At 34.7% G+C, this 23071-nt stretch overlaps 1 protein-coding gene across 1 annotated transcript in view; it reads right to left on the bottom strand.

The window, feature by feature from the left end:
• MEI4 (meiotic double-stranded break formation protein 4) overlaps nucleotides 1–23071 on the bottom strand; it is a 69573-nt gene that overhangs the window by 21584 nt on the left and 24918 nt on the right. The window contains exon 5 of the mRNA XM_057368745.1: nucleotides 14023–14154. Coding sequence (XP_057224728.1) covers nucleotides 14023–14154 — 132 coding nt within the window. The remainder of the gene's footprint in view (nucleotides 1–14022; nucleotides 14155–23071) is intronic.

Raw genomic sequence — 23071 nt, 5'->3', positions numbered from 1 at the left:
AAACATAAAATTTTTTCCCCTTTCCAACAGTATTAAGAATAAATGMGATTGAATTGCTGGAGCAATCACAAATATGCTTTTTTTGGTACCTGATAACCCCTCAAAATCTCTATTTTGTTTTTGAATATCTTACACTCCAGTTTAAAACTGTTCAAACATGCTCTTAAGAGAAGGAAAACATGGATGGCATGAAAACAATCATGAARTAGTACAGATATCTTACACTCTTAAGATTTCACTAAACCAGACATTTGTGCTTGTTACTGAATACATATTACTGTAACTGATGCTTTCCTACCAGAATAATAACAAAAGTGGCTGATAAAAGGTTTGAAAATGCAAATAGAATATTACAGGTTTGGTAAATGTGGTGCACTTTGTGACTGAGGAGACAGAGGAGAGAATCATGTTTCAGAGAATCAGGTAGAAGAGACAACCTGAGCAGACATCACTGCTAAGTACAGGTAGCATTATGTAAGAGTTTGTTTCATAGACAACAAAGAAAGACAAAATCATGCCTTACATATGGCCATAATTGCGATTCATGATACAAATTAAGGGCTATGAAGAAGAAGCAGAAATTATAAATCACTATCTAAAAGGAAACTCAATTATAGTTACATGAACAAATTCTTAATTCTTGTCTTAAATATTATTAATTCTATTACTTCAAGAGTTCCCAAACTCAGTAACTGTACAATGTTATCACAGTCAAATCCAAACATTTAATGAAATTTGAATAAAAATGGAGTTCTCTAGTCACTGCTACAGGCTCTGGGTCGGTTCTTTAAATTTTGAATTAAGCAGTATACAGAATTACTATTAGACCATGAGTTCTTGGAAAAATTTAGTTTCCTACAGATGGATTTCTCCCTCAAACAAATATTTTAACAAATAGATAATGAATTACAAAACAAAACAATACTTAGTCAATGCTATTGATTTGAATTTATTCAATATAAACCTGTTGGACAATTGCTTACATTTCATTAATAATTTCCCTTCCTTACTATACAACTATACATATAGCATTTTATAACTTTTTGAAGCTTTAMTACTATTTCAGCATATTCTATCAATCTTGACCAGAATTTTTGTGGAGYTTTGCATCATTTTGGTTTTTTTCTATTAACTGTGACTTAATTTTAGACTATAAAATTCAGATAGAGAAACCCAAAACTCATAAGCTATTATTAAAGAATGAGGAGAATAATAATTGTATACAATGAACAGAATCAAAAATAGCTTTCAGATTTGATGTATTAATAACACATTCTTAAATTCAGCCTCTGGAAAAATCTACTGCCTACATAGAAAGGTGTTGGGACTAAATGACTCCCCCTGACCTYAGAATCCATGAATCAATAATATAATTTAACTTTCAAATGCATTTAAAATATTTGGCAAGGAAGTTAAGAAGGATGTTCTGAAATTGAAATGTATGCTAAAATACATTTTGAAGAACAGCTCTTACGATAAATAGACATATTTAAAAATGAGCAAAAAGACTCTTGAGTATTATTAGTTTTGTTATTAGCATAAAACAACCCAGAACAGTTCATATTCTTCGAAATGCTATTCATGTGAACACAGCTGTAATCTCATTACTCAGATCCTTATGTGTAACTGTGCACAACTCCATCAGGTCTAGATCAGTGGTGCAGTCTTCAGTTACCTTTTTCTCCCAGATTCCAAGCMCTCTCTTAAGATTACCATTTCCTCCATCTTTAGAGAAAAATTATATCATACACCAGTCTTACAGGGAATACTGAATATAAGCAGGGACATCAGAAATAATCTAGCTGAGAAACACAGAATTCACAGGACTCCAAATATGAAATCCCCAAAAGGCTTCCTCTGATGCYAACTAGTCACTTCTGCACAAAAATTACCTGTTTAAAATGCCTGCCAGGACACCTCTAATCTGCATCCTGAATTTTTATTACTGCCTGAAGAAGAAAGTTTTAACCTCCTGCAATTTGAAATCCTAACTGTGGGATGTGTTAGTAATTTTCTAAAATGAGTCAAATTTTGTAAATTTTCTGTAAAGCCTCTTTTCTCACCAGCTAGCATTAATTATTATATCCTTATTATACCAATCTCCCCAAAACTAGCATTCATACTCTTAGAATAGTATTTCAATTTCTTCTAGAACTCAAAAGCAGAGGAAATCTACAGTGGAGTTTTGTCTTTTTTCCTCTTCTACGAAAATTTTGTCCATAATTGTTAATATAATACATAAATAGGAGTTTAACAGGTCAGACATATGGCTGAAAGGGTGCTGAAGTGTTTAATCCCAYCCCTCACCCTGAAATAGGTTCAAGTACTCTTATGTCACCCCCAAAAGATGCTCATCATGAACATATTTCAGTACTTCAGCAAGTTTGACATCTATATTTAATCACCAAGTACATTTCTTCTTGTTCACTCCAGTACAAATGGACTACACCTTGTAAAACAATTTTTAATGTTCTAGAATTACAACTCTTCCCCCTCAGTCCTCTCTTTTATGGAAACTGACATTGTGTCAACAATAACTCAAAACACATAAAACATGCAGACAAAGAATCTCATGAAGATTACCCATAAAAGACGGAAATGATCTATTCAATGATTTATTGCATTTTTAAATAGATGCAAAACTTTAAAAGCAAACCCAAACTACAAACTACCAATAATATTTTTTATTAATCCTAATTTATTTTTGACATTTTGATCAACTTTCTCATATAACATAAGTTGCCTACTTATATACTAGCACAATTATAATGAATATTACATTACAATCATAATGAATATTGGGCAACATTTCACATCCTCAGTCCTCATCACAAAGTACCTTTTACTGCTTGGCCTATTTAGCAACATTATCTATTGAAAACAGATGAATTTTGAGAAATATATTAGTAAGTTTTCCATGATTTCAAAAGTTACACTTTAAAGGTGATTAGTAATGCTGGATAGAAAATAACAAAATAGTGTTATATAAAAAAGATAATTCTGTAAGCAGTTTAATTCCCATGTGACTCTCTAAAGTCATTAGGGGAGCAGAAACCCTCTCCCTTTTTGTTAGTCTTAAATCATATATAAGGAGAATCTCRGCAGCTTTATGCTTGCCCTGGAAGTTAACTTCCTCTACCTTTTCTACAGCGGTAGCTAAACCCGAGAGAAACAGACAGGTATAGTTTAGAAAGAGCTGACTTTTATGTGAATACCTGTCTTATGATAATTCATTTTAAGAACCTGTGACCATGGAAAACTGTATCTTTAATAACCCACGAACTGGAATCAGCTCCTAYGTTACAGATAAAAAACATAGGTATGAACTTCTAATTAGATTCAGACACTTGAATTTAAGTAGATTCTTCTTCCAAGCTAAGTAGAGCTGAGCAATTTGTGAGCAAGGACCATGTAGAACTAGTGGGATGCACTCCAAAGGCTGGCCAAAGCATTCACTAGCAGAATCATGAAACATCAAGGAAATTAAGGTTAATGATTCAGACTATACTCTTTGAAATTGTAAATAATGATCTTTTTAATTTTATATATTTTCTTAATGGACTACTAGCTACCTAATTTTATTAGGAATGGCAATTTAAAATCCATATAATGACACTACAAGCCTGATTTAGTTATTTTATGCAATCTTTTATGCCTATGTTTGGCTGTGGTTTGTTATTTTAGTTTGTTTTTCTTTTTACAAAGGGATTTTGCTTCTCTTAGTATAGAGAATGGATGATGCTCAGCTAGAAGTACCATTCAGTATTATCTCTGTTATTCTTATATGCATAAGCATGAAATGTGTAGCATTCAGTCCCTGCTCTGAATACAAAAATAATACTGTCTTCTTTTTAATGACAATCATTGCTATAACCCAACACATATCACAGATACTACTTTAACTTCATAAATGCTTTTAGAGAGAGGTAATGATTTCCTTYTTTTAAGAAAAAATCTTCTCAATCTTTAAGCATAGGTGGTAATTTAGCCTTGGCTGTCTAGAATATGAWTGTACAATGCCTGCCATTACACAGAAATGCATAAACTCAGAAAGCAAAGCCCCTACTGACTTCTGTGAAGACTGCGGACACTTATGTCTTTCTCTTCACATACAGAAATGGCCTGAGAAAGAAATCTACAGAAAAAAAAAGTTTCAGTCTGAATGGTAAACATTTTCCAAAATTTACAAATTGGAAAAAAGCTGTTATGATGGAAAACACTATCATTTACCTGATCTACAGTGTGGGTGAATTTCATTGTGTGAGAATTGATTCTTTTGTCTTGTCACTGAGAGAGAAAAGTATTCTTTCCACATTATACCTGAAAATTTATTCTATTTTCAGCAGAGGGTACAATAATGTCTTTCAACAACACAGCATTTATCTGACAGAAGTACAACTTGCTAGTCTGATTTTGCTATCAATATCGGAAATACCAACTGGAATTACACACCATTTACTTTTAAGAAAAAACATACCAATTATCTAGAATTACTTCTTATATTTAGTGAGAAAGAGTTTTCAAGCTTATAAGTGCCTTGCCCTCTTCAGCCCCAGACTTCTGGTATTACCTTTGCCTGGCTACTCTGGACCTGTGAGTCTGTGAAAGACAGACAAGGTTTGGTTTGTAACCAGGTCTGAGAAGTAAAAGGAAGGTAATTGTGGTGGGGTTTAGGTGGCTGGAGGGGAGGTGTGATAACATCAATAGTAGCAGGCAGGAATGACTAGACAATGAGAATATCCAGATGGACACAGAAGAGAGGTTAATCACAGTGAAGGATCCTCATGTTGATGACTCCTGGTAGCAGCAAGCACTGCTCTAGATGTAATTTGAGCTCTCAGTAATTCTTGGCCATTTCCCCATTCCCTGCGCACGGCCTAAACAGCACTTTACCTCCCCCACAAACAAAAAGAATATAAGTTCTCTGACATGAGTGGACATGAAAAAAGGTTCATCAAGCTTACTCTATAAGCTGCAAGTTTCCCAACTAAACTACACATCCAGATWAAAAACAAAACAGCTTCTAAAAGATCCAAGTAGTACAGTTTCTAGATAAGTAATTTTGCTAGCTTGCTCAAGTTATTCAGTCAGAGTAAAAAATCAGTCAAGTTCTAAATTAAACAGATAGAAAAAGTAGCGTGTTGCTTTTCTGCAGACTAGTTCTTTCATTAAAATAATTTAAAAATAACAACAGCTAAGACATGGAACATACRTACATGTTCTAGCTGTAATATACTTAAATTAGTTCTAGCTGTTTCTTAAGGTCCCTCTGAAACACCTTTCAGCCCTGGAAGACTAAGGGATAACTTGGTGGGCTGTGTGCTATCCTCCAGCTTTTGTAGGTATTTGAAAGGTTTTTTGTAGGATGYTTGAGAAAAATGAGGAGTTTCAGAGCTGGTCTCAATATTCCCATAAACTGATAATTATTTTCTTCACTAGTTTGTTACTCCTGGAGTGTCTCTGAAGCTCCTGTAAGCTTTCCTGGATAGTATTTCCTCGTAGAAAAATGATTTGTCTCTATATGACTTAACATGTTTCTTTTAGGAACTCAACTAATTTGCAACTATAATCTCACTTGTAGAAAATTTATCAAACTCAGCAGGTTTAGAGATAGTACAACAGCAGAAGTGATGGACGCACCAGAGCGCAACTGTGCTACCATTGAAAGTAATCTCAAAAGGCTGGAGAAATTGGCCAAGAGAAATCCTGAGCTGMTGTAAAGGGAAGTACAAAAAATGCTTTGAGCAGGTTGTTATACTGGATTGTCTCCATATGTTGTTTTCAACCTTTTCTATTCTATAATTCTACAATCATTCAAGGATTTCACTCTGTTACAGTTAATCAACAGGACTGAATCATAGTTAACATAATCAAATTGTGTAGGAAGAACTCAAAATAGTTAACTTATCCAGTTACTCTAAGTTCTTTTATGATTTATTCCAATAGGCAGAAATTCTACTTAATTTTTTAACTCTATTACTCCATTCTCTCTTCCATATTTACCATACACGATTAACTATGCTATTCTGTATTAAATGTTGTAGCTAGGCTTAGTAAAAGAGCTTTGATTAAATGATAAGGCTACACAGAGTTCTTGAAAACTGCAAGTTCAGCTAGAAGTTTAATAATCTGAAAACTCAAGAGACACTAGCACTAACTTTTAATGAAAGAATTAATTATAAAGATGAAATAGAGCCCAAACGATCTTGTTTCAAGACAATACACCCAGAGGTTTAATTGTGCTTTGCCAACTCAATTCCAGGAATGACACATGCCAAGAAATTCAAAACATACAAGCTACATCTTCAAAGTCTGCACTATAATCATGCAGCCTGGAATGTTATTGTCTACAAGAAAGAAGAAATACACATACATTTTTCTTCTATTTTTCTCATTTTCCTGCTCTATGCATTCAACTTCTCCCTGTGTAAATTGTTATTGGAATCAACTGAAAATAATCTATTTTTATATAACAGAAAGCCGAACTGGAATGGATTCAAGAAGATTATTTTCTAAAGCTACTTTTAATTCTGTAATGTTGGTTCTACATGCTTTTCAAATGTATACTTCAGCAGGAAAGAAATAATTCTACAAGATATGCAATACAAATTGTGCTGCCATAAATTCTTCTGTAATAGTGTATGTGTGCACGTGTGCATTTACAGTTGTGGTTCACCTCAGCAGAGTATCTGTTTACCTGCATTTCACAGAAGTTCAAGACTGCAACGAGCAATGTCTTAATCCTTAATCTAATCAAGCCATATAAATCATATAAATCATATAAATCCTGCCAAGCTGAATATTCTAAGTCATTATGTACAGGACTATCACAGATGTTTAGAGAGCCAAGTGTGTGCAAAGCTAAGAAAGCCAAGATATCGATGCGACCTGTAAAATGAAAAAAAATGTTTTGAAAGAAAGATGAAGTTATGATTTCACACTAGTGTCCTCTAAAATTCCATAGTTTCTATTTATGCTTTATTGTATTTATCTAAGGTCCTAAAGACAGTTTTAATTATCAGCTGTAGTTACTCTTAAACAAAAAAATTATTGTATCAGTAATTCCCAGTTAGAAATTCTAGGGCTACAACTCTTTTCCATTTTATGGAGATATGAAATACTAAAACAGCAAACAGACTGYAAAGCCACTGACACAGGAACTGTGCATTTAAAATGTATCCCAAAAAAAGCACTCAGTAAAACTGTGTTCAAAGCATGCATAATGAAGACTTTAAACAACTCTCCACAACTAAAGCCAAAGGTAAACCTGTCATGAAATCTGTTACATTTCCTGGAAATTGAACTTTTAAGAGCACATATGGTATATATGCTATTCACACAGACAACTGCAATATCCAAAAAGCATTCAGGAAGCAGTGCTTAATTTTCTGTAACATCATTCCATTTTGCAAATCACTGTCTGTAAGAAGGAATGCTCCATAAGAACAGAGTTTAACAGGAGCATTAAAACTGTCTATTTGAAGACATATGTTTAGGTAAAAATCAAATGGTCTTCCAGATTAGCAAGTATACCACACGTGTCACAAAAATCTGATGTTTCTTCCTTAATCATGTTCTGCTTTCAGGAACGCAAAAGAACTAAATGAGCTGTAAAGAAAGTAATAGGATAACACTGAGAATAAGGAAGCAAAAACAGCATCAATCCACCTCTAAAAAAAAAGGGTCATGAAAGCTTAACTGCATCAGAAATTYAAACAGGTAGTTATATTTAATTTATAATTGTTATTTTTGGTTTTGTTGAGTTTTGGCTTTTGGGGTTATTTGTTGGTGTTTTTTAAACCTGGATTTTGTGCACAATTTGAAACAAGATTTCCAGGAATATTACTTATTAGCTTTTTGAGGTATGATATATTTTGATATATGTAATTTAGCATTTTTCCTTTTCCAGTATTATGTTTCCATGAAKGACATGATTCCCCAGTATTAGGAGAAATAATAGTCTAGTCAACAGAGTTATTGATAATGTAATCCTCATGTAATCGATTTTTGCTGCTTCTGCTCCCAAACACACCTGAGGTTTTCTGATTACATGTCATCCTCAATTTTGCCAAGCACCTAAGTGTAGTCACTGCCCTGCTACCTTTTAGCTCAGTAGGAATACTTCTAAACTCCTTTCTCCTTAATGCTATCCTTTCAAGATAATATGAGAGGGAAGAGAAAACCGCATGAACCATTTGTCATTTTTCAGTTCTGTCTGACATGTAAGCACCTTAAAATCTAATCTGTAATAGGGGATGACATATGCAGCAAAAGCAGGTATACACTTCAAAGGTGCATGGCACTTCTTTGGCATATACCAAGTCTTGACTGATTCTTTCATTCCTGCCTTTCAGGGAAGAGATTTATATTTTACCCAATTTGTATCTCCCCACTAGGTATATAAGAAAAAAATGCAGACACACTGATTATTCTGTCCATCCATTATTTCCTTTGTTATCAGTAGTATCAGCAGTCACATGGAATAAAAATTAACCCTACATTCACCCAGAGCAGTATTTTGCAGCACCTTTAACCATTCACAATTTGAAATATGCTACAATCTGTGCTTACCAGCATAACAAGAAAAGAAATGACAACTTTAAAAGGATGAACAGATGTCAAAAAGCAAGTTAAATTATTTTCATATGGTCTACATAACACCAACATCTTCCTTTTACCTAGATGAAGTATTATTAATCTGATGCATCAGAAAAAGTCAACGGTAGAAATTACAAAAAGCCAAATATGCTTGATGGCCATTTTAGTTCCTCAMACAATACCAGACTGCAAAATTTAGCTTCTCTAGCTGCATAATACTCTCAGTTGATTTTTTTCTTATTAACTTTTTTAGTCATTTTCTACCATACTTGAGAAAAAAACAGTATAGCTTTTTTTTCATTAAGATTTCCATAAGAAACCTTTAKTACAATAATTATAAACTTGTGGTTGAAGATATTAGACATGCTGCATAAATGAAGTAAACTTTTTAGAAAGAGGAGCTTGTCTGAAGTATTCTCTACATCACATCAGAGACACTTGCATTTGGAATAAAGCACATGGTAGGTACCACACCTGCCCAGAGCAATCACTGGATTCAGAATGGATGGATGGAGAAAGGCTTATGAAGACAAGCTCTGACATTAATAGCTCAGTTCTTTGCACTTTAAACCTTTTGATTATCTAGCTGAACCCAGCTACAGGAAAATTCCATTTTCCCCGATGAATTGATTACCAGCTGAGCTAGTCCAACTTGACATTCYCAATGTCTCTAATTTGCAGGCCAGCTAGGAAGAAAAAAACAAAAGGCTCTCCAGCCACAGGAATATGCCAGCCCTCCATTTGCTTCCATACAGAGCTGTTTCTGTGTAGTTTGACATTCCAGTGACATGACTGCTAGGTACTCAGTGCTGAATAGCAACAAAAATCTTGGAAAATGCTCAAAATCATAGTGTTTTTATGTTCCCCTTTGTTCTTTTTCTTCTTCAATACCCTGCCTGCATAGACTGCAGGTTTTACGATCTCCTTATTTAGAGGCACATGCATCAGACACACCACAGCTGAATGCACCTTACAAGAAGCTCCTATCCACATCCCTGCYCAATCAATCATCATCAATCACCAACCTCTTGTGTACACTAATAGAATTAGAATACCTGGTAAATAAATTAACTTATTAATTACAATAACAAAAACACAACTTGTTGCAAACATCTAATAACGTTACTTACGTAAGTTTGTCAGTGTACAAAAAGAAGTATGCTTTGCATGACTACCTGTTCCGATGTTCTGCAGGATCAGGCCTTCCCTGTAATAACCTCYTTTGCCCACATCACCCAAAAAGACATTTTCATAGAGATATTACAGGATTTTTGTTSTTTAACTTGGAAGTCTACAACTTAAATATCTGCATTTCATTATCAACTTCAATGCCATTTCTCATAGCCAAAATAAAGATGAAAACAGCTCCAGGGCAATTATCATAATTATGTACGAGAACCATAGGGTGGACAAGAAATTATTTTCCCCCTCCCTCGGCTACAACAGAAAATTAAAGAAAGAAAGCCAGATGGAAACATTATAGAAATCTGAATTCAAGTGAGACAAATCCCACCTTATGTTTAACTCCTTTTGCTCCATCGAGTCAAAGCTGTTTTGTTGCAATGAGCTCTATTCTCAAGAATTTATCTAACATTCAACAAAGCCTTACATGACTATCTCTTCATGTTGGCAAATTTTTTAGTTAACTTTAGCTGCTTGGTTGACTTTTACAAGAAGCAAACAGCAATGTCTACTACATACACCTAAACTAAAGGGGATAAATCTTTTATATCCTTTATATTCTTTATACATTCCACACACACATACATACATATACATATACATATATATATATATATATATATATATATACACACACCACATATATACTACATATATATATATAAACCCTTTATATCCCGTGTCGTTCATTTCAGGTGAGAACGTAGCACCCACATTTGAATTTACACTTAATGCTTACATATAATATTAAGAATTACATATAGCTTGGTGTTTTGATTTAAAAATCCCAAACAAACAACTATTCAGTGTACAGCTTTTGTGATAAAACTAGTTTAAAGTTTTAAAAAAGGAAAAATCGTAAGGGTAGAYAAGCTCTGCATCAGCAATTGCTGAATAATAGAGCTTTCAAAAACACTCAGAGTATGTCTTCCTTTCTGATTTAAAAATCTATTTTACTTYTTTTTTTGTATTCTTTTTCAGAKTTCTTGGAATTAACGCTTCAGGGGGTAGAAATGGGTAGCAAACCAATATGCACTTTCCATTTCTGGCCCTCTGTTTTTGAAATTTATGATAAAGGAATATCTGCTAACATGGAGAGGAGCTCAACATTTTAAAAATAATCCATCTTCTACAGTATCACTCTAAAATCTTAATATCTTACAATTCTATCTGTTCTGCAGTAGGAATCCAATTGGGGAGGASAAAAATTCTATTTCATAGGAGGATAAGGTTCAATTATTGTATTCTTATAAATTGTATTTACGAAGCATGAAAAGTTCCTATTATAGATAAAACTGAAAAGCCCATATACAACATCTGTAAGAATAAAGGGATCCAACTGAGTTTATATTAATACGCTTTTGCCTAGAATTCAACATGCTTGTGTCAGCAAAGCACTTAAGCATGAGCTTTACTTTGAGCACATGATGAAGTACTTAAATGAATTGAAGCAARCTATTAACTTACTTGAAAGTTTAGTAACATTAAACTAATCTTAACTGGGTGGAAAATCAGGATAACTGTACTGTTTTACATCCTCCTTACTTACTTTTATTTCCTATAGTTATATGTGGAAATACTGTACACAAAATTATATTATTCATGTATTTGACATTAATATGCCATATTGTAAGATTAGAGGATTTAACCAATTAGAGAACAATATAAAAATATTCAGAGTTATCTCTGTGCTTTTCTGTTGCAGTTTATTAGAAACACTCTTCTGTAGCCAACCTAATTTTTCAATTTGTAAAGCATGGAACACAGATAGCTCTTTATAACTGGGGGTCATAGACTGATAAGCTTGTTCCAAGAGGACATAGTTGCAATCTCTCTAAAATCAGTCAGAATTCTAAAGTTAAAAATTTTCAATATTTATCGAAGATGTACACACAAACCTGAAAGGGATTGAACTGAGCACACTTCTTACCRAAGACATGATTGAATATAAAGTTGCACATTCTTGAATGCTTGCGTTTGACAAACTATTTGAAACTTAGCTCAAGTCTTAAAGAGGAAGTTAAAACAGAAATGTTGAGCTATCTAGATGGTTCATTCAGAAAAATTAACAGGAATTTTGTTTTCAATCCATGTCAGTGTTGAAAAACATCTTCAATTAAGAAAAAAACACTATAAAGAAATAGAACATAAATTTGCTTGGATGAATAAGCTATTTTTTCAATTTCTGTTTTCCACCAAATGTTCAAAAATTAATTGCAAGCTAACCTGAATACATGCCTTATAATTCTTTATTTCTCCTGTCTGCCAACAACAATAAAACAAACTAACAATGAAGCAAAACAAACAACTTGTATTTCCACACCTCCAATTATAACTAAAACTCAGAGTCCCTAATTTGATTGTTTTAAATGGGAGACCCCATTGCAATTAACAGTGGTTTTGCTTAAGTAACAAAACACAATTAGTCTACTTGTAAGCTCATGAAGTTCTATTATATGAAGTATTATCTTTCTGCAAGTTCTAATTTAAGTATTTATGAAGTTTTGTTTTAAAGCTGRCATTTTGTTTATTTCAAACTAATATTGTATCGTTCGATTAGATTATAAAACATGAAAAAATACTTTAACCCTTTTTAGAATCATACTTACGAAAAGTCAAGCTACACAAATTCAGAAACATCTGGAAGCATACCTGTAAATTGGGCTGTCAGAATTAGAGTTGGGAGTCCTATTGTAATATATTTCCAGAATATTATCACATAGAGAACATATGAGGGTTTGTAAAGGAACACAACCCATCAATTTGGACTAAATGCAAGAACGCACAAACCCTAAAAACACTAACTTCACCGCAAGCTAATCAATCAAAGTCCTACAGAGTACCAACTCTTTTTGTATCAAAGTCCTACAGACTGACAGACACCCAGCTCCTGAGGCCTCACCAAACTTGAAAGCAATAAAAATAATTACAAAATGGCAGATTAAGCAGTTCCATAGAAACAAACTCAGCACAGTGCAATGTTCAGCAAGAGCTTGACATCGCTGTGGAGCACTGAAAGGTTCTGTGTTGCCATGGGCAAAACTCTGAAAAGAAAGGTGACTAATTCTGGTAAACAGGTGAGATTTAATAATGTTAAAAATGAGCAACTCTTAAAAAAAAAAAACCAATTATTGTTTTTAATTACACATTTCCCTATCCTTACATTCGTTTAAAGTCTGTTGACATTAGGTTGCCATCAATAAATCTTGTATGCTACCAGTGACCTAAAATAAGGCAGCTCATTGTCTAATTCTTTCAAAACTGGCATTTTTATAATATGATTCAAACATACTAGAAATTTGGGCTAGAAATCACATATTTTTTTCCCCAACAGTCCAAACTTGCTACTATATCACATCTTAGAGAGAAAAAAAAAATTAAGACTGCTTGAGCAACACTGAAGCCTTTCGTTAAATTACACCCCTGGAAAATAAGCTATGMTGAATGTTTTTGATACGTATCAATAAATTTAATTGCCACAAAATAAAAAGTTTTAAGGGGAGCGAAAAATCAAGCTGCAATCCCAAGTGAAGGTTTACCCTGTGCATAAAAATACATACCGACATATGCAAATATATGCAAAAAAATCTCAKAAAACCCTATTTATTCAATACATTTATTTTTAAAATGTTAAAGGAACATCCAGTCTCTTTCTCTCCTCTGTAGTTTATTGGAAAAAATTTAACTTAARAATAAATTTTACCAGAAGTTCTATTCTGCTCTTTACCTCCTACTCATTGTAACAAACTAAATACAATATTATGTGCTGGATAACTTTTGCGTAATGAAAATTAATAATTTGAAATAATAGTAACTTGAAACATGAAATCTAATACTGAAATAAAATAAAGCAGCTGGCTTTCCAGTTTTACATGAGCTAGAGACAGAAATAATTCTTTGTGTTCAGTTGAATACCAAAGTTGCATTGCCTGCAGAGGCAACAATTTATGCATTACACTAACTATTTCAAGTATTTTGCAAATTACATAGTATGATCTAAAAACCTAACCACTTTCTTTATTTTACAGTCTGATAATTTTACTTTTCCATATGGAATTTTCTCTTACGTTATGCCTCTTTTTTTGAATTTGCTGTTTAAGGTAGCTCGTAAGGTTTTCTGGGTTCTTAAATCTCCATATTCTGTAGAATGATGTTTTTTTTACATTTTAGGAAACAAAGAAATACAGCCCAAACACTCCCCAGCCCTCACTGGCCCTTCTCAAAAATAAAAGATTCCAGTACCTGGAGAGCCTGCAACAACTGCTCAGCAAACTGACGGACTTCCAGCAGGAGAAGTGATATTAAAGAATTTCTTAGTATGTTGTTCCTTCCTAGCAAATCCAGTGTTTGCGATACAAAATGAAGTGCCTGAAACTAAAGAGAAATAACAGCAAATTTAATCTTTCAAAATACATCTCTATCATTTTAATCCAAAACAATTACCTTAAGTAGAAATTTACATAATAAAATCTTAAAGAMAAAAGTCAAATTCAGAATTTTAAAGTTTAAAATTCTATTGATTATATACATATGAGATCTATGAGAAACTGACATCCATCCCCAAAARCTTAACACTACAGGAAACTGTCAAGTGAACAAATTCCTCCAAAAGTGTGAACTCCCAGGACACAGTTTTTCGATATCAGATGTCAACATGCCCATCTGCTGACATACAATATTGAAGACTACCTTGCACATACAGTTCTGCTTTTCACAGATACACAAATGAACAGATTCTTTGAAATACAAATATGTAAGCTAAGAGCTGTACTAGGATGTTCTGTCAATATAGTTATCAGGAAAAAACCTGATTAAATGCTATTTACAGGTTTGCATTGGATAAATACTGCTGGAAAACTTTTCCAAACACATGAAAGGCAGACAGGTGATCCAGGAGCTGTCAGAAGTGTTTTATTTAGGGAAACCTCGACTTTCCCACGGTTTTCAACACTGTCTCTTGTAAAATCCTCACTGGMCAAATTTTGGACTAGGTAGGTGGACAGCAAGGTGGACTTAAAACTTTTGCTGCAAAACCTATTAATCAGGCAGCTTTGCATTGACAGTTCCTGCTTGCCTGCCTGGTCAGCAGTTGATGCAATGTCTATTTACCGGCCTCTTCCACCTGAAGACTTGGATCAGCTTAGATATTATTTGTCCAATGTGAGACTTCTATTCACAGTCAGAACAATTCAACTTTAATAAAACTTTGCSCTCAATCATCTCACTTCTGCATGTATTCCCAAAACAAATACCAAAAGAAATCTATGAAAGACACACAAGTCTCAAGTTCAGAATCAGATCTGAAGGCAGGCAGAAATACAAAATAAACTTCTCCTATTAAAGAGTATTCATAGATTGTACACATATAGCTTTGAAAACCTCTGTAATTAAAATCATTCATCTACGTATACAACAAAATATGAATAAATATGAAGTGTGAATGAAGATGAGATAAAAATAGGTTTCTGAACAATTAAAATTATATGAATGGATAATGTAATGCATGCACCTWCCTTTGCTTTGAGGATATATGAATYAAAATGAGAATTTCGTATACCAGAAATATATACCTTTCCAAAAAACCCAATGACTTCTCTTGCTAAAAATAAACTAGAAATTACAGTTTTGGAACTGTCTTCCACAGTATCTACTAGAAACAAGTTTGCAGCACCTGGATAGTTCTGCCTTGACAGCACCCATGTTCCTAAAGGTACAACTGCTTCAATTTCAGGTTTAAAAAATGCTTTAAAAACAGCACATTTTTCACTGAAGTTTGCAYTCATTYTTACTTCTTTTAATAAATTAAAGASTGATGCATATTTTACAGTTCTGTGTTTTCAGAGCATAACACCAAGTATACTYGTTAATTTGCCTTTGGCAAGCAAGCAAACTAGGAAATCTAGAATTTTTCAGGGTAACCTCTCCAAAACTTCATACTAAAACACAATTATTGTTGTTCTTTTTTAATTTCTCTTCTATTTGATTACATTATTTTTTGACAGATAGTGAAGCAATGATTTTTTTTTGTGCAATTATTAATGCTAGTAGCTGAGATTTAACTAAAATAGGATCTTTCACAAAATTTCCATATCCTTTACAGTTTGGCAAGAGTTGCCATTTTCTAGTTGGAGTTGTAGAGGACTAGATAACAGGGGACCTTGAAATTTAAAGCCTAAGCCTCTACTAAGAGAAGCAAATAGGTATTTTGTATTTTGTAATGAAGCCAYTTAAAGAACTTGAGATATGGGTATCAATGCTACTGAAAAATCCTGGTGAATTTATTAATATTTAATAAATATTCTTATTAAACATATCCTTATAATAYAACTATTTCATAGCACTATATTATGGAAAATTCATTATAATTATATTTAATAAAAATCAATACTGATTTTTAAAATCCCACTGATTTATTAAYGAACATCAATTTTACATTATTTCTTGGTGTAGCTCTTATATTCCTATATGAATATATTAAGAAATTAAGTACATTTTAAGAAAATAAGAGACAACAGAGAAGGTTAAAATAATGTTCACAGACTGTATGCATTAAATGCATGCAAAACAAACACAGCACATAAGCAGTAAATCTGTAAATAGCAAGCAGAAGTAAGACTGTTGTAGAGCAATGCTCATGTATTGCTAATTAAACTCTGGAAACAATCAAACTAAAAAAAAATGAAATAGTATTGTAGTTTCATTAAAGATAAAAGCCATGTGTTCAGTTGCATACCTATTCAATGTTAAAAAGGAGACAAAATCTTTCAGTTCCTTGGGCTTGTTTAATAGTTTTGGTTGAAATAAAAATCCATGCATTTCAGGAATTCTCAGGTAAAAGCAGTCAGAATATTAGATTGTAAAAATGTATAATTAGAAACAGGAAATAATGGAGCTGGGTTCACTGTTCAGGTCCTGCATCACCTCTCCCTAGCCCTCCTCCCACACCCTGGGTTCTACTGTCTTATGTTATTCAGGATGCAGAGCAAGAGAAGGCAATGCTGTGACAGCAGCTGGGAAGGATGCATGGATTGTCGACCTCGCTGCTGCCAAAATGAATACACAATGTCAATGTTCAGCTTATCTCAGGCATACTAACTTGGTCTCCCCTCCACCCAGCTACAGACTTTAACACCTACTTGGAAGGTATTATTGACCTTCCACTTCTTTCCAAGTGATTTCAAGGTGGCTATCAAAAGTTACTCATAGAGGAAATGACTGATAACCAAAGCAGAGAACACACTCCTGTAAGCCCTGTTTCCCAGGAAACTGCATGAAAATTAATTAGTTTTTTATAACTCATTTATCAGCGAGTTAGATTTTATTTAGTAAGGRGTATCTAAAATTTGTGAGTTTAATTCCTTCATGAGTTGCATGATTCACTACACCCTGTAACTGTGATAACTACACTTTAATTTCCGTTTTGCTGATTTATAGTTTTTGGGCCAAGTAAGAACTCTCTTTTTTTTCCAAGTACCTGGTATATTTGGCAATACAGAACAGGCAACAATTATTACAGGTATCCTCAAATTGTGAGGTGTTAACTAAACAAAACTATTTTCACCTTTGATTTCACATTACCCTTGCCCATTTAGCTCAACGTGACTTCCTCTCATAATCATCAATGCCAATTAAAAAGCTCACTTTTATACAGAGGTTAGCATCTCTTTTCTTACCTTACTTCACATTGCTTCCTTTGYTAATTGATGGTTGTCATGCATCTCTCTTCCTGTTCACACATCAATATTTCTTCTATCAGTCTTGGGAACTGATACATATTATTTCAACTCTTTGCTTTGTAGGCCACATATCAAACCCTTACTCTGCCCTTACCCYTTCACAGAATCATAAAATCACAGAATGTAAAGGATAGAAGGGACCTAAAGATCTAGCCCCAACCCTCTCTGCCATGGGCAGAGACACCTCCCATCAGACCAGGTTGTTCTAGGCCTCACCCAGCCTGRCCTTGAACACAGCCAGGGCTGGCATATCCACAACTTCTCAGGGCATTACCCCCCTCACAGTAAAGAATTTCTTTTTAATACCGAGACTAAATTTGCCCTCTTTCACAATCTTGTTCATGCTTTTCTCCACTCTCCTTATTAGAACCTGATGTTCTCCACTAGAACCATCAGCTGGCTTCACTGCTGCAGCTTKCAGATTCAGGCTTGTCCCTGGCAAGCTGTGGGGTGATATGTAAAGGTTAGAAGGATGGGGTGATAGTGAGGATCCTCTGCTGCTGACTCTGAAATGTGCTAGCCACACTGAAGAACAGTCTTAGGGTGATGAGCCAGGAACTTCTGAGGTAACAGAAGCCAACAGGGAAACACCAGGGAAATGTCTCAAAGGAATTAAGGTGTGTTCTTCCAGGAAGGCAACATGGATGCAAACTCAGCTGAAGTGCCTTTATACCAATGCACAGAGCATGGGCAAAAACTAGAGTTGGAAGCCACGGTGCTGCTAAGAAGCTACAACATTGTTGCCATTACTGAAACTCAGTGGGACAAATCCCATGGCTGGAACATGATTATTGAGGGCTAAATGGTGTTCAGAATAGAGAGGGGAGGAAGGAGAAATGGAGGAATTGCCGYCTGCATCAAGAGCTGGATTGAGTGTGGAGAGCTGTCTCTGAAGAACAACCATGAGCAGCTCAAAAGTCTGTGGGTAGGAAGCAGAGATTGAGGCAACAAAGGGAACCTTGCGATTGGGGTCTACTACAGGCCCCTGTTCGAGGGGAGCCTATTAACCAAGTCTTTTTCAAGAAGAAATTGTGCTCACAGAGGGGAACTTTAGCCCCCTCCAAACATCTGCTGGACAAGCTAACTTTATCCTGTAGTTCTTCCATAATTGTAGCTTTAGTGTATGATGTATATCAGCTGAGGCTGGCTGAGGAGGGAAGACCAACAAAATTTTCTTTCATTCATTCTTGTCTAGCTACTTCTATGATCCACTTTACTGAAGTAAATGAAGGTCAGTCAGTTTGATGATTGCTTTAGACTGTAGTAATTTACAAGACAATGGATTTTGATTACCATTTGACTTAAACAACTCTCTACATAAGGACAACAGATTGCTGAGAAAATTTAATTCAATAATCAAGAGATTCAAACATCGACTCTTACTAGACCTTAAAATTCACACAAATGAAATGCTCTGCCTCTMTAAAAGCAAAATTTTGATGATGAAAGCTGATGAAAATGCACCCATGGTATTCTTCTTGGGACTCAATTCATTAGGAAAACTGAAGCCTATTAGTTTTACACTTGAAAATGAAGAACTATTTTAAAATCTTTTTTGTCCCTATGCAGGAAGGACTCTTGTATGGTGAGTTAAGTACTGTCCTGGCAGTGGCTGACAAARGATRCCACAAACTATAKACAGTGGGGGGAATTTATTGTCACCCCCAACTAGCTGTAGCACRTATTAAATGCATACTGTTGCCTGTWTTAAAATATCAGAGTAAATTTATGATTACTCTCTTCCAGGCAACTTCAGTCATTAATGAATCATACAAATTGCATCTTAGATAAGAAAAGATTCAAAACCATGGTTCTAATGAATGTGTACTGTTTCAACAGCACAGAACACTTTTACACATTTCATAACTGCCAATGAGATCGAAACATTTCTCTTTCTGCTTTTCAGTATATTCTTTTCAATTTGTAATTTTCATGAAGAATTGTGAATTCCTTCCGATGCCTGGTGATATTTGCCTTTTTCTTTCATATACCTTTTATGTATTCTCTGTATTCTTAGCATATATATTTGCAGTTTTTGTAGCCTGATATTGTAACTTAATTCTTGTATTTTTCTAGACAGGAAGACAAAATGTTCTAAAAGTCTCCCAGTTCAGGCTGGAGCCCCTATGCCATCTTGGTTCTCCACAGAAGGGTTCTCCATACCACGGTTGAAACTAGCTCTCTGAGACATATTTTCATAAAAAGGGTACAAGCCTCATTTGAGGGAGTGACTATAGAAGTTGCCAGAATAGGGGGGAAAATTACTTCATCTATTAAGCTTCTTATCAGGGAATCTTTGCCAGATATGTTAATTTGCAAGGTCTATAAAAATGTATATGCATCATGCATGGTGTGCATCTTCAGCTTTTTCCACCTTGACAAGCTGTGCACCTAAGGATACTTACTAAATACCAAGGTAAAATGCCTTTAACCCTTTAACTGTGTCTGGCTCATAATTCTAGGACCAAAGAAAAAGGCATTTCTTCTCACAAAAATATTGAGTAAAGTCATGAAACTATTACTCAGAACTCCTGCATTTGCTTTTCTGTTAAATATATCAATATTTAACAGAATATCAATATCAGTATTTTGAACCCTTGCAAAATTTCACATGTGGGCTTTTAGATGAAATATGAGAGAAAAATGAAAATGGTCAGTAAAGTCCCAAACAGATTAAGAGAAGTTCCTAAAGCTGTGYTGGTGTCTCAGTGTCCATCCAGATGCTGTTAATGCTAGTAACTTCAAAACAACCATCCTGAAGGTAGCCAGTGTCTGAAACAGTTTAAAAAGATAGGAAGGAAGTATCTTTTTATTTTGTGTGTTGTTTGACTGGTGTGGCAATTCATGATTTAACAGCATCTTCAAAGTCAGTATTGATGTTTTAAACATAGCGTGAGAAGAAGCAAACAACAACAGACCACTGAAACACATCTCTCTTCCTTCTGGGTCTTGTTTGAAAGAGATTATGAGAGAGATGGGCCAGAGAGATGAGGTATTTGTTGAATAGGAACTCAACACAGCTCAGCTTTAAAATCCTAAAAGAAGTGTCTTCCACATTTTGTTTTGGTTAACTCCTTAAAACAAGGAGTCCAAGAAACAGACACAACTCTCTGTAAAAAGCCCAGGGTGAAAGCAAGGATTGTTTGGCCCTTAAATAATGCATTAGCCATGCTYTAAATTACAGTATCAACTGTACCTAAAAGAAGTACAATCAGTGAAATGAATTGTCTACAGCGCTGACCAACTAGTGTGACACCACTATGGATCATACCACAGAAATCCCATGCAATGCAGCACCYCATGATGCATTTGGCCATGACAGCTTTGAACACCACTGAGCTGCACTTMAAGAGGCCAAAGATAAAACTATTTTTATTCTATCACCAAAGTAATAAACAAGACTCTGGATTCCTTAACAATAACTGTTTTGGAGTTTCACACAGCTGTATGAAATGTCTTGTATAAAAGAGATGTAAATATGACATGTATAAAGTATCTTAATGGCAAATTCAGATTTGACTTGTAAAGCTAATTCCATATAATATGAACCTACAGCCAGCCCCAATTGACCACAGCAGGCTTCCAGGCAGGCTCCTGGGTGTCATCTCTGAAGTGGCCTACTGCCATGAGCTGTCCAAAACCTTCACCAGAAATACAAAACACATATACTACCCTAAATAGCACAGGGAGGTGGGMATCCCCAGTGCCTCCAACTGCTGCATTTTTCTGGTATAGGAGAAATTTTCCCCATTCCAACAGATTACAGACAACAGACAGAAACCCCAACAGAACAGGCACATTTCAGTGCCGGTGCGTAAGTGATGCAACTAGGAGCAGGAGAAATGCACACTTGCTGTGTCTATGCGGAGGTGGATGGAGGCAGCCATGGTCAAATTCCAAGCAGGTAGATTAAACAAAAAAAGTTCCTTTCTGAAGTTTCTATTCCCCTGGGGCTATAATTATGTAATTAGCTAGCTCCTACCAGAACTTTCCATAGAAAATGTTTTCCCATGTTTTGTGAGGTAGTAGAGTTAATTTGAAAGGCAGAACCAGTGGCTCTGATGAATACAGTCTCATAGAGTTTTACAGTATATTGGTCTGCTTGAAAGCAGGACTTGCAAGGAACCTACAAAATATAACAACGTTTCTGCTGACATAGCAGAGTGTGTCAGTGGAGGGACTCAACACAAATGAACAATTTGCACATCAAAAAGCAATACACACCCCTACAAACCCCTCAAAGGTCCCAGTGCTAAGAACTCCAAAATTGGTGAGGAGCAAAGTACTTGCTACAGATTAGCAGTGACTGTCACACATCCTGCAGCATGAAAGCAACAGGTCATGTGTACCAGAGTAAGCCACAGGATCCTCACAAGCTTTTCTGTGGAAGCCACGCAGGGATGCAAGACAATGCCAGCAGAAGGTGCAAAGTCRGGCCTTTGTGCAGATGGTTGAACCTCTGAACATTCTTGCTTCACCTTTAGCAGCTATGACTTGAGACTCTTTTTTTGAGATATTTTCAGAAGGTTTATTCCAAAAGATTGTGTGTCTAACAACTATGTGCATACTTCTGAGCTGCTCTCCAAACATGGTAGGAAAGAAGAAAATTTAAAAAAGAAAACTCAAGAGGCTACTCTTACTTTGTTTTTTTTTTAATTTAAATAATTTTATATTTTAAGCAAAATTACCTTTTATTTTCTGTCACATACTTAAATGACAGGCTTACTTTTTCTTCCCTTTTAATACCTATGCCAGTTTGGAGTTTCTGGTCAAACTCTATGCAAAGTTCACTGCTTTTAGTAAACTGAACTCAGGAAAAAAAAAAATCTCACTACATGTCTGCTGGGTTTTACAGCTTCCAAYACTTTATAATGAGAACCATTTCAAACAATAGTCACAGCAAGTAATTCTGCTGCTTTTTTCCTTTACATCTAAGGCAGAGATAATTATTCCTTTTCCAATTCTCAAAGATTGTTTAAACTTATTTAACTTGCTCTGAAAAACACTGCAATTGCTTTTGAAGATATAATTAATTAATTAAGTCTAATCCACGGCCACTTCTCTCTGTTCACTTTTTGAAGATGTTTATTGCAGCTYTTTGTCCTTCTTGAATGCTCCTGACAGTTTTAATGGTGAGGATGGTAAAGGGAAAGCTGTCAAATACTATATAGCTGCATCAATGGTAGTCTATACCAGCAATTTTTGACAGTAAGGTCAGACACAATAAAATTCCTAATATTTTTATGCTGGAGGGATATAAGCATTTTCCTGGAACTTAAATTCATGCAGKTTGCCACTCTTTCCAAAAGACAGCTTTGTAAGTAATGCTAATTGTTTTTAAACCTATAATCTTGATATTTCAATCACCACCTGCATAAAGTATTCCTGGGAGATATCTGATACACAGCACATGAAGAATTAGTTGCACAATTTGCACTAGTAATTCGGAATTCTACATATTTATTTCTATTTTCAATTCAGTTTAAAGGAAACCAAACTTGTAATCTGGAAACCTCCAAGATTATATCTTTGTAATTGGTTTAAACAATTTTTAA

Source organism: Malurus melanocephalus, unplaced genomic scaffold (assembly GCF_030028575.1).
Source record: "Malurus melanocephalus ecotype Western Australia unplaced genomic scaffold, MMel_1.1 scaffold_4, whole genome shotgun sequence".
Taxonomy (NCBI): Eukaryota; Metazoa; Chordata; class Aves; order Passeriformes; family Maluridae; genus Malurus; species Malurus melanocephalus.
Note: the sequence above shows the minus strand (reverse complement) of the source record. Positions and strands in the feature narration are given on the sequence as shown.